At 42.9% G+C, this 13,554-nt stretch overlaps 1 protein-coding gene across 1 annotated transcript in view; it reads left to right on the forward strand.

The window, feature by feature from the left end:
• Positions 1 to 7,314: 7,314 nt before the first annotated feature.
• The window catches only part of hmcn1 (hemicentin 1), a 79,233-nt gene continuing 72,993 nt past the window's right edge, over positions 7,315 to 13,554 (forward strand). The window contains exon 1 of the mRNA XM_061077931.1: positions 7,315 to 7,561. Coding sequence (XP_060933914.1) covers positions 7,315 to 7,561 — 247 coding nt within the window. The remainder of the gene's footprint in view (positions 7,562 to 13,554) is intronic.

Genomic DNA, 13,554 nt, shown 5'->3' on the forward strand with positions numbered 1-13,554 from the left:
ATTAACACGCATACATATATAGCATTTTTGTAAACTATTTTATAAAGACTATGGTGTATCAAAAAATGTAATGGGCTCTTCCTCAAACCCCTCCACAAAATTTCATGTAAAGTAGTTGGGTAATTTTTTAGGAATCCTTCAGGATCAATGATGAAATACAAGACGGTTAAAAATGGTAGATAACAACTCTTTATTGTGTGAGTTACCTGACCTTGCTTACGTGTTTCTGGAGACTCAGGCAGCCACACCCACGGTGAACTGGGTTAAACTGGTGTATTTTGTAAATGTAGATGAACCATTACATGTTGTTGTAACTCACAAGTCTTGTCGTCACCGCACTTGCTCAACACTTGTCATTCCTCACGTATCACCCTTTCACATTCAGACACGTCCACGTACCTCACGTGCACACATGCACGTAGGCAGTTTTTAAAAGAGGAAAACCCAAATAACACAAGTCTTGGTCAAGAGTGACAGTGGAAAGTCACGGCAACATTGAAGTGAAATAGAGAAACAGCCAAATCTAAATCCAGTCCGATCCGGGTCTGACAGATGAAGGGGCAGTTTCTCTTCTCAACTACCTGTTCCATCATCATCATGAAAGTGACAAATAACTGCGGCTGTCTTCATTTGTCAGGAGTCAGATGTCCTGAGATCTCAATGTGCTCTGCAGGGGTTAGTTCTTTAAAGGTAGAATTGCCATATCCACTGACGTTATATTGACGTTATTATGTCAACCAATTTTAGCATAGTGAAACTTGACAACTGCAGGGCAGACGGGACAGATTGACAGATTGTCTATTCAGCGTGTTTCCTGTACATCGGTTATTTCAATGTAATGTCAGTCCTGTCCATAGAAACGTCACTGAAAACGTTATATAAAAAGAGCTGGAAGTAATTTCAAACACGATATACTCTCACTGTCACGATTGTTTAAGTGTTGACGGCGTGAAGCAACACAATTACATTTTCATTTGCCACTGGATTTAAAAAATGAGCTCGTAATTTCAATTATTCGAACTGTGTACCTCCTTGCTGTGAGGCCAGAGTTTTCTCACAAACAAATAAAACTAGCCAGGAAACAAAGAGATAGTGTATCTTCATCACAGATGTCTGAGTGAGTGAGTGTGTGTGAGTGATTGTGTATGTGTGCCTGTGTGTGTGTGTGTGAGAGAGAATGAGAGCAATTGTCTGTGCACACACATGCTGGTATTCGCGTGGTTACCCCGTCTACACTGTACAGTGTGCGTTTATGAAAGCAAGAGAGCCTCAGCGGGAGAGAGACAAAAAGGAAGAATGGAGGGGAATTACAAAAGGTGCGCTGGTGTGCATGTGCCCGGCTACTGAGCCTCATTGGCCAGATGAGCTATGTCCACCACAAAAGAGGGACTTTGGTGAGAGGAGCGGCCGTGGTTCCAGGGATTAGTTCTGCTGGCCTCATGCAGGACGGCCTGGATGTTTCCCTGGAGCGGGACGGAGCACATGTGTGTGGTGTGGAGACAGAGGGGCTGACGTCCTGTGGGAGACCTGCACTCTCACAGCGTAAACCACAACACCAGCACAACCATTCACAAACAGTGCGAGAAACCTGTTTGTGTGGGTTGTGTGTGAACGGCATGTGCAGAAGTGTTATCTCACAACAGGATGACAAACAAACCCATGGCTGTCTCGGCTTCTCTGGCACGTTCTCACCCACTTCCCATCCAATGGAGGGCAGGGACATGCTGGAATAAGAACTGCATTGTGGCGCGACTCTTTCCTTCCTGTCGTCCCCCTGAAAGACTTTGTTCTACCACTCTTGTTCAAAGAGACAAAGTACTCGTTTCTATTGTGGGAACTGTTTGGTTTCTCTATACTTTTGTGAGGTCTGGATCTTACTATGTTAACTGTCTTGAGATAATGTAGGTTGTGATTTTGTGCTTTATAAATGATATAAAATCGAATTAAATTGAATAAGGAATTTTGAGACAGCATTTATGTGTCGAAATATGATTTTCATATTGTTTTAGATGTTGAAATGTGATGTTGCCCTCAGTTCATCTTCAGTTCAGATCACTTATTGATCTCTTTTAAGATATTCTTTCTTTTCTTTTTGCATGGCTTTAGCTTTAATATTTGTACATTATCTTTATTTTGCAACAACGTCATTATTTCATCGATAATTACATGTGTTAGATCTCTGTAACGTTACAAGCCTGCAAACCCAATTTGCCTGATAAGGTTCAACAAGGTGTGACGTCCTCAACTGGAGAGAGGAGACAGTGTCAAGAAAATTGAATCCAAGGCCATCGTCATACTGTTCAGTAACCTCCGCCTGCCGTGTTTTAGAAAGCTATTGTGCAGGATTCCCTAAAACATGTTATTTTCATAACATTACAACAACATGCCACCGGCGCCACAGCAGGGTCGAAGGAGGGGCTGTGAACTTGTTCTGCTTTGTCTCCTCCAAAGTAAAATGTACTGGTAGCCTGAAGGGGAAAGTCAGTCTAAAGTCAGGTTGTGAAATATGGGTTGAGGCTTTATTGCATAATGAAAATGGAAGTGATGCAACTTTATGTGACAAGTCCACTGAATTATGTGGTTTTGTCAGGTTTGGTTAATCCCTGACAGGTAGGTACCTGCCAAGTCTCCAAGCCTTACTGACTGACACAAGGAAACCAAAAAGCCGGTCCTGCATCGTCTTGGGCTTCATGTACAGAAAGTAACACACTGACAGCTTTTTTTCCAGCAGAACCTGAATCATCGGACACAGGATGGAATAATTTCTGTATTACAAAACAAAAAAAAATCACAATTCATAAAAAGACTAAAGGACTTAATCACAACCCCGTCGACATTTGTAGATTTTTTACAGGAAATAAAAGCTGTCAAGCAGGATTATAATGTGTGATGTCATAGTGAGACATGATGTGGAGCTGGCACGATGACAAACCAAGACCGAACCAACTGGCTTCAGAGTCAATCATTCATTTCTGCTGCTCCGAATACGACTGGACCTGTTTTATCAGTTTCCTTGGAAAAGTGATCGAACATATTCCATTAGTAAACTCTTCAGGTTCTACTGTAGTATAATAACATTCTGTTTTACATTACAAATCCAGGTGTATATATATTTAGATATATACATTTTATTTTTTATTTTGAATCTTTGATATTCTATTTTATACTATTTCTATTTTTTTAGTTTTTTTAGTTTTTGTTGTTGTTGTAACTACTTGAGCATTGCTAGAAGAGAGCCTGTGACTCAAGCATTTCATTGCCAGCGACTGCTTGATGTTATTGTTGTGCATTTGATAATACAAAATCTTGAATCTTGAATCTCTTGAATCTTGCAGTAATTTCTCCTTTAACAGATCATCAGGGGGAAATAATCCCCAAAACCAAAGGTTAAAGTGAATTCCCTGCTGTTATAATGAATGAATCATTACACTGTCGCTTTAATCATTTACACTTGAACAGTCAAAAGCTCACCGAGGTTTGTTTGAACGGTTGCCTGATGAACTGGGTTGTGATGATGAAACCAAAGTGTACCATCTCCTGCTGAACTCAAACAATGCTCAGTACTGTTTGCTCACATGCTTCCACATCAGCAGAACTGAATCCGCTGGCGACACCTCCAACACGTGTCTGTAGATGTGCCAAGGAGAACTTATTGAGAAGTTCGTTTGAAAGCAGAGACACATCTCATTCACTATCTTTAATGCCTTCAGCTCTCTGGCTCAGATTACATCTACCACTCCTCCTGGTTTCCTAGGAATCACCCAGTAGAGTAGGACTGGGCAATAATCCAGAATCAATAACAATGGCAGTATAAATATCATTCATAGCAAGATAAGAAAAGTCCAGTATATATATCGATATCATGGTTGTGCAAGAGTTTGTTCAAATATTTTCATTTTCTGCTCATTAAGAAGAGGTGTTACAACTCAAAATAATTAATTATGTGACATTTATCGTCATAATTAACGATATTTACTGATCTGAAATTTGTGTCTCAATTTAATCTTTGGGCCACATCGTCCGGCCCTGTGATGTGGACTCACAGCTTCTCCCTTTGAGATGAGTCGATTGTTTTGTTAACCTGCCGACGAAGTGGAAAGGAATGAAAGTGTTTTACATAAAAAGAGAAAGTGTGAGTGAGTCAATCAACAGTCCTTTTGTTGTCTTGTTTTTCCTGTTCCTGTTATTTCAGCTTGGAAAGGACGTGATTTATTTATGCTGGGAGAGATGTTGTGTAATCGCTGCCCCTTTGCTGGATTTGCCACGGTGTGTTTCCCAGAAGCCTCCTGATTTGATTGCCGTGCAAAGTTGTCGTCAGCAGATGCTCACTCCCTGCATCATTTGAGTGTGCCCATTTAAGTGGCATTTGAATTCTTATTTGAATGTTTCCACACAACTTTTCCATCCACATCCCCCAGTAGAAACCAGGTGGCTGACCCATGGCCTCTGGAAACAAATCACACTAATACTCACACCTAGAGACAGAACATTGGGTTCGTCTGCTTGGGCTCACACATTCAGGTGCATGCTCCAAATTGGCCACTTCAATTCTCCAGGAAAAGTCACCAACCTATCAGCACACAAATCAATCACAGTCCAGACTTTTCTCGATTGCAGAAATATGAGGCATCAGTGAGGCAGTAGCTCCCTCTAGTGCAAAAATAGGCCAATTGTTTGCAATCTACAATGATTGTGTTTGTGGAGAAATCTATTTCTTCTTCCTCTATTTCATCTATTTGTATTTCTTCTTCTATTTCTATTACTTCTTATTCCATTTCTTCTTCTATTTATATATCTTCTTCTATTTCTACTTCTTCTCTTTCTTCTATTTTTGCTTCTTCTTCTTCTATTTCTACTTCTTCTTCTTCTTCTGCGTTGTATTATGCACACTACAAGCACTCACTCCATTTCATTTTTATAGCACTGCAACATCACACAGCACAGCAGCATGAATAAGTAAAATGTTACAATGTTAATAATCTATAATAAAAGACGAGTAGGAGATATTCAATAATTTCTTCAGCCTGAATCAACACTGAAACATTCAAAACATTAAAAATAATTATCAACCAGAATCCACAAATTCTCCTTCTTTACACGTTTCAAAATCTCAAAATGGATTTTGTTTGGAATCCAATTGACAAATCAAATGAATCCCATTCAAAAATAAAATAGAATATAAAGGATTTAAAACTCATCTTAAAGTTAAACATCTCAGTGGAAAATTGTGAATTGCCAGTTTGCTACTGGACCAGATGCTGTGCGGCCATCTCTCCACAGGAGGGCGCCATCATGCCTTCTACTCCTCCGTATTTACAGGTGGGAAGCGGGATCAAATTAATAAGGTATGAAAGGAAAAAACAGAGACTTTCTGTCATGATATTATTTTTATAATATTTATTGTATGTATTGTATATTCTGTTGTTGTACATAATTTCAATTATATTTTAATTTCCTACTCCATTGGTCTTATATTTCATGTTTCTTATTTATTACTTTATATTTAACCCTTACTGCCATGCAAAATCAATATCTATCCTCCTTAGTATAGTGGTTTAGTATTTGACTCCTCCAATGAGATAAATTAATGGGTCTCAGTGTCTACTGAAGTACAAGCGGTACCCAGCAGGCCTCCCCATCAGATTCTGCACTGCATGTGGAACAGATGCCAAGTGGACTTCTCGGCCCAGCCCACGTCATTCAGGCTTCACCCCACGTGCAGGAGAAGCTAGCGCAAAGTTAACAATTTAAGGCCTAAGTAAATTTTCAAAATCTCGATTATTTTAATACGAAGCCAAATTAAATTAAATTAAATTAATCCTGCGCAGTCCGCTTCTGCGCAGGAGGTAAATAAAACAATAAAAAATTAAATTAAACATGAAACCTTTTTTATATAATCCACTGCCACTTCAGTCACACTGCCCCCTTCAGTCCTGACCTCAGACTGTGTGACTCTGCTGCACTTTATACTTTTATAAATCAATATTTAAATCAAAATGTCGATTTAAAAAAACTGCAACATTTAAATCTATCCCTCAAATATAATGTTTAAATTAAAATTCTTCCAGAATACTTAAATTTTCACCACTTTCAAATTTTCTGCAAATTTTGGTAATGATTTAAGCATGTTAAATCCCTCAAAAAGACAATTAATTTGCCTGAATAATAATAATAATCCTTACAATTTCAATAGGGCCTAGCTGTGGCACCAATCCTTGTTAGTATAGTGGACATTATCCCCGCCTGTCATGAGGAAGTGCTTCCTGGATAGAAAACATTTCCTAACAGACGTGACAAACAGCTTCTTCCTACATGTCATACTGGGTTTAACATTTACTGCAGATCGGCCACACTCCTTCAAAGCATGTTGCACTAATCAAGCTTTGAATCTGACAACTACAGAAGAAGTTTGAATCTGGAGTCATTTTAATTTGAACAATAACTGTTGTGTCAGACTACAACCGCTAGGTGGCAGTACACAGCACAAATCCAGGGAGGAGCAGCTCTTTAATTGTTCCACGTTTTCCTGCAGTTTGAGACATTTCCCGTTTGAATATTAGAGTTTAAAGTTGTTCAATATGAATTCACCTCCGAATGGAGTGAATTTCAAGTGAGATCACTCGCTTCTTTTTCTCTACATGTGCGTGAGAGCTGCAACAGGTGCGTTACTGGCACGTATAAATGCCCAAATGACGCGTCATCGATCATGTGTTAATTGGACACATAGAGAGCTGCGTGTGTTTTTTTGTAACGTCTTTGCCGAGTAACGTACATACACACACACACACACACACACACGCACACACACACACACACACACACACACACACACACACACACACACACACACACACACACACACACACACACACACACACACACACACACACACACACACACACACAGGGAACCCAAACCCTTCCCATCCAATCACAGCCCGGCTCCCCTCCTGCACAGGGCACGCTGCGCCTCGGATGCCTCCTGCCCAGTGGAGAGGTGGTCTTTGTATGGAGAGGTGGTCTTTGTATGGAGAGGTGGTCTTTGTATGACTGAGCTGAACAAGGGCTCCTGCTCCTGAGGCTGCAGATCCAGAAGACACCAGGGACTCCACAGCTCCAGCTGCCACAGAGGAAACCACAGAGGCAAACACCGAGGAATCTCTTCACTCCACTTTCTTCTGGCTGATGTTGGAGACCTTTCCTTTCTGAGCACTTTCCAGTCCAGTGTGGAAGCCTGATGTCTCTGCCGTCGGCTCGAGATTCACCCTGAACACAAAACTACAAAAAACTCTTGCCTGAGAAGAAAAAGTTAGCAATGGGCTCCAGGTTGCTGTGTCTGTCCCTGGCGCTGTCAGTGGCTGTCTGCAGGACGCAGCCGGCGGAGAAGGAAGAGGACATCCCCGAGGGCGCATCCACCCTGGCGTTCGTCTTCGATGTGACCGGCTCCATGTACGACGACCTGGTCCAGGTCATCGAGGGGGCGTCCAAGATCCTGGAGACCTCGCTGAGCAGACCGCAGAGACCCCTGTACAACTTCGCCCTGGTGCCTTTCCACGACCCAGGTAACGCACTGCACACAAAGGTCTAATTCAGCTTTATTGAATTCCCTCTTTACGCACGGCCCTTTTTGGCTCTGCTGGGTCGGGTTGTGATTATTTGCTCTTTGCAAAGGAAACAAAAGAAACGTGAGAAATGTGATAGTTTGCTCACAAGCCGCCTTCGAAGGCCTAATGTCCCTCACACCTCCAGAGCAGGAGCTGTCTCTGCGCACAGATGTTCAGCCTGGCGGTCACTATCATTAGCATTCCGTCAGGGTTAGTGTGTGCGGCTTCAGGTTTGATCATTGTCATCACCCCTGGGTGCTCTCTCATTCTGAACAGCTAATGCCTGGGCAATATACTGTATCATTGGGCCTTTTAAAAGTAACCTTGGCTTGTGGGTCAGAGGGGCTCACATTAAACTCAACAGATAATAATTCACATCAAAGTAGGATTTGAGTGCACCGGGTGTATGGCAATGCAAAGAAAAACCACCAGATATTCAATGTGGGTTCCATTCATATTCACCATCACATCCACAGTTGTACTGAAGTGGACATTTCTTGTTTTGCTGAGGTTAATCAATCAATCAGTCAATCAAATTTTATTTGTATAGCCCATATTCACAAATTACAATTCGTCTCATAGGGCTTTAACATGGTGAGACATTCTCTGTCCTTAACCCTCAGCAAGAGTAAGGAAAAACTACTAAAATACGTAGAAACCTCAGAGAGCCACATGTGAGGAGCCCTCTCCCAGGACGGACAGAAGTGCAATAGATGTCAAGTGTAGGAAAACATCATCAGGATTAACGTTTTTAGCAGCATCGATGAGGGTAAACATTTTTCAATACTATATGTCAAGCAGGTAAGACTTTTTAAAATCCTCTAATTACTATTTTCTGAGAGGAGGAGGAGGAGAGGTCACTTACCTGTTTGCCTTAAAAAAACACCACCATCAAAGGCTGCTGTCATGTCATGGCACGGGGGGCGGGGGGGTTTGTGTGCCGATCGGGAGGTGAGAAGTGGACGGTGCCCACCTGCAAAGAAACACTCATTCAACAACAAGAGCCAGGGGAGAGGCTGCTGAGATGGGAAATGGTCAGTATATAGGGAAGGATTTTCTTTTCTGGATGACCACACATCCATGTGCAGCAATTTCTCGACCACACATCGCTGATACACACCCTGAGGACACTTCAACACGCACTGTGGAGAAACCGGGGGTTTTAAACACCAACCTCGTGGTTAGTGGACGACCCGTTCTACCTCTTGAGCCACTTGAAGTTGGAAACAGTAGATCTTGCAAAGGTCATCAAAGCCTGATAGTGAAACAACTGTGGTAGGGAATCTGAGTGTTTACTAGTGACATAATTTGAGTACAATCATGCCATAGTTTACTTTTGAACCTATAGTACAGACTTACTACTTCAAGATATATCTGCACACAACGACTTCTTCCCAGTTCAACCTGAATACACTTAGCAACTCGTCCAAAAGATCTGAGAGAGGGAAAGAAATGAACAGACAGGTGACGTGTGGGGTGAGGAGGCAGATTCCTATTCCAGATGTTTTCTCTCCCCTCGGACTAAATTTCAGCATGTCACAAATTCTCATGGAGCCCGATTCCTCCGTCACTGATTCAATCCGACAGCTCTGTGCCTAGAATAATAATTATATCCCGGAGAAGAAATATGCTCAGTATACACAAGTGTTACAAATGATGAATTCATGGGTTGTGCGTCCCAGGGGTGAAAGTAAATCGAGGATCATTAGCAGATGATGAAAGAGCGGTGATGCATCGTGTCTTGGATCAAGTATTGAATGGTTATGGTGATTATAACTTGCATTGTTTCCCCCTCAAATAGTGAATTGAAACCACAGCAGTTTGAAACCGACCTTGAGTGCACGTCGACTTCTTTTTGCAAACCGCCCGTCCTTGCGTTTGTCCCTATCCACCGAGTGGCGTTCATTGGCTCCTTAAAATGTTAACGAGCATGTCAGGATGTGTTCTCCGAAATCGCCCGGAGGGGAAAAGAGGAATGATTAGCAGAGCCCACTGTAACCAGGGGTACCGCCGAACATTTCCCCAAATGTTGTCCTGCCCCAGTTTCTCCCTCTCTGTTCTCCCAGTATCACAAACCCTTTGGAGAGACTCAGGGTTTTTCTTTTAACAGAGGAACTTTTTTATTCAGTCTTTGTTTCACTCCTCTGACACAGATCCATTTTCTCCTCTCTCCGTCCGACCCGGCGCGATAACCCGGTCCCTCCTGTTTGATTTGGCTCCTGTTGAATCAGAGGCCCAGAGCCGCGGCTTTATTTACACTGCAATCTGACATTGTAAACATTAGAGTGTGTGTTTGTGTATTTCTGTCGGCCTGTATTGTGTGTGTTAGTGTGTGTGTGTGTGTGTGTGAAGCGAGAGTGTCAGGAGGATGCCTGGATATTGGGGTCAGGCTTGTGTGGGAAGATCAGTCAGGAAGCCCCCCCTCCGTCCCGTCCCGTTCCTCCATCCTGCAGGGAGAGAAAGAAAGAAAGCAAGAGGATCCTTCACAAGTCATTGGACTGAGGCACAGGGGTTGTGTGCTTAGAGAAACACTCACATGAAATTCTGCTAGAGTTGAATTACAGCCGCCCCTGTTGTGTTATCATTTCATAGCGTGGTTGCTTTTGGAAATGACTTTCCCTTAACGAGGGAATCTGCTGTACATTAGCGCCCTGGACTGTTAAAATAACAGTACACGGACATCTCTTTTATTTTTTCCTGCAGTTACAATCCAGAGAACAACAAGTCATCTGTCATTAAAGAATCCAGTCTCAGGCTGAGGAGTTGAAGGTGTACTGCAAACAGTCTCTCTGGACTCATGGAACATTTATTTGAGATTTTACAGCCAAATAAACTTTATTTCACAACGCTGCTGCCGTTCCCGAGCCAGGAAGTTTGGCCTTTGTCCCGGCACTGATGTCAAATTGTGCAGCTTTCCAATTAACCATTCATAAAGCAGTTTACAATAGAGCAGCTTTCAGACGTGCACTGAACTCCAGACATCTTCCGGAGGGGCCGATGTGAGAGATCGCAAATGTCAGAAGTTTCGGAAACTTTTCCTGCTAGCCCATAAGGAGAAAGTCTGTGTGCCCATGAGCGAGTACAACAGGAAACTGACTGGAATTTTCACAGCAAGCGAGTGACATTGGTAATAAAGTTTGTTACACACGACAACAATCCGAAAATGATGAAAATATTTCGTAGAAGACTCCGATTAAAACGTTTCAATTGGAAAGGGAACAAGAGTCGAGATCTTTTGGTGACAAGGGGGCGATTTTGGTGTTGATGTGCTGTAAACAACCCAAAAAGAACATTTCCGTTCTCTGGACATTCTCCTGTTGTTGTGATCGTGTCTGAGCTGGAAAATCTCCTGCTTAGTTCTTTATATGTGAAAGACAAACTCCGGAAAGTAGGGTCTGGACATTTCCCAGAGTTCATGTCTGAGAGAAATACATTTTGAGACGAGTATGAGTGAGTGCACGTATCTAATGATCCACTGGGATTCTACATTTCCTTCGTTAAGGCTCTGCTGACGTACACACACACACACACACACACATGCTGGTCCTTGTAAATGGCACCCTGCTGTGAGGGGGTGTGTTTGTGGGTATCTCGTATGTGCTTGTGTTAGTGTTTAATTGGCTGAGGTTGAGATGGGTCATTGCTTTGGGTCGGTGGGAGACCTCGACACAGCCAGGATGCATTGAGACGGCAGCACTTTGTCCTGGTGGTAGCTGTGCATTGTAGCATTGTAGCATTGTAGCATTTGAAGGTGTTTGCATTCACATGAAATGGAATTTGTCTGGATGTTTGCCTCGACTTTGGAAAGACAATGAGATTCAAGAGCTTTTGGTGATCATGGCGTTTGGGGTTGATGTGCTTTCCCCAGTAGAATTTAAACATTGTGTCCTGCCTCCTGCATGATCTACTCAGGTGCCAGCCCTGTCCTGCTGTTGTGGATACACCTGACCAGGACAATCCCCTGCTTCATTCTGTGAAAGGCAAACTCTGGAAAACATCCGGAACCAAGTTTATCGACATTTTCTAGACTTTGTGTCAGAAAACAGCTTTGAAACAGGCTTAGTCGGTGATATCGCCCAAAATCCAGCTTGTTTCTATCAAGAACCCCTTGAGATTTAAGATTTAGAAATGAGATCAGTTACTGACATCTTGGAACCTAGAGGATATGGAGTGTCCTCTTCCTGCCAGTGGTCTTTTAGTTTGAGCGAGATGGACCGAACCCCTGGGAGTGGAGTGACCACGAGAAAAAAAAACCTTCTTCCTCCATGATCAAAGCCGCCCGTCACACAGCTCCCTTTGTTGGCGTGCAGCGTCCTCCTCTCCCATCCCCTTTCCCCCTTTGTTTCCCTTTATCCAGAGCTGCATTTTTTGTCTGCTCTGCCCCGCCCGTCCGAGATTACAAGGAGCCTGCGTTTAGCCGGACAGAGTCAATAATGATGCTATTAGGCAGGAATGCCAAAGGAGAGAGGTGGAGGTTTTAGAGAATTAGAGGAAGAGAGCGGAGTGTGGCAGACTACAATGTGTGTCTGTGTGTTTCATGTACTAATTGACCTGCCCGGGATTATTAAACTGGCCTTTAATTTTTGGGGATGTGTGCACGCACCTTCTGAAAGGCCCCGAGGTGCTCTTAGCGCAACAGCTTCAACTCCATCGAGCTTTGTAATCGGTGCTCAGGGGTTACCCCCCCCCCCTTTCATCTCTGAAGTCGGCACATACCTGAGGGTTTCTACAGGAACACTTCAAACCACGTCCCTGTTGTTCCTTGTTTACAATTTGTTCATGTACGACAGCTGTAGAGATTCCAACACTACGTAAGGATGAAGGATGTAGCTGGTGTTAGGAAACGTCACAGGTAGTTGACCTTTTGATGCTCCGGCTGACATGGATCCATTTAAATTAAATGACCCATTCAAGGAGGGATTTGTCAAATGTTTCTGTTTCTTGTGTCTGGACGGTGAGACGTTGGTTTCCCCTCTGGGCTTTGGATTTGTTTTCCAACCTCTGTTGAACCTAGACATTGATCCTGAGGATTCATGTGTCCTGGTCCTGACCTTCTAGGCTCTTTGACCTCACTGTCGGGCTATCACCAATATCCTCCTGACCTTTGGAGGCTGGTGTTTGTCTGTCCTGCAGCATCTTGTGAGTAACTACGGATGTTGAAGACTATGTAGTACCAAACACCACCTCAAGGGAAAAGGATTGAGTAAGTAGAACAGAACCCTGAAACTCAATCAAGCTGCACCAAATTGCACACATTTATAGATAAGTCCCATTAACGTGCCTGGTTTCTTATTTTGTAAAGATCCATGAATTATTCCTTGTGTAAACAGTGAAAATGGAAAAAAAATATATAAATATAAAAAGAGCTACCTCCTTGATCCATACCAGATCCTTCCACCAGGTTTGGATTTAATCCGACCCATAATTTTGAAGTAATCTCGCTGACTAACAAACACAAATGAGAACATATCCTCACTAATTTTCATTTTTACATTGATAAAATATAAACATTTATCTAGAGATGCTCCATCCAGTGTGCATAGCTTGTTGCTGGTTCCCCAGAAACAGAAGCGTGAAAGCCTGTCATCTGTTTGACCCACACACCCTGTAGTGAGTGTCAAATCGCCTGTTTACGCTGCTTGTCTTCAGATGTGTTTTACCGTTCTGGGGCGGACATGTTTACCTGACCTGTCCGTAACTCCGACCATGTGCCGACAGCAGGAGCAGCCAGTCACTCACTCCCGAGTCCATTTGTGTTGGAGAGCTGAGCGCCCGAGGCCAGTCAGGGTAATCAGTTGGTGAGCAGCAGCTTCTAAATGCTGTTCCTAAGCTTTGTTGCTTCCAGTGCTGTAATAGTATTGTGACTTCAGATGTCTCGACTTGCCTTACACATAGGATTATAATAAATTCACGAGTAACACACCTATTTTAATCCCTGTAAAAATTTTTGG

This window comes from Limanda limanda, chromosome 9 (assembly GCF_963576545.1).
Source record: "Limanda limanda chromosome 9, fLimLim1.1, whole genome shotgun sequence".
Lineage (NCBI taxonomy): Eukaryota > Metazoa > Chordata > Actinopteri > Pleuronectiformes > Pleuronectidae > Limanda > Limanda limanda.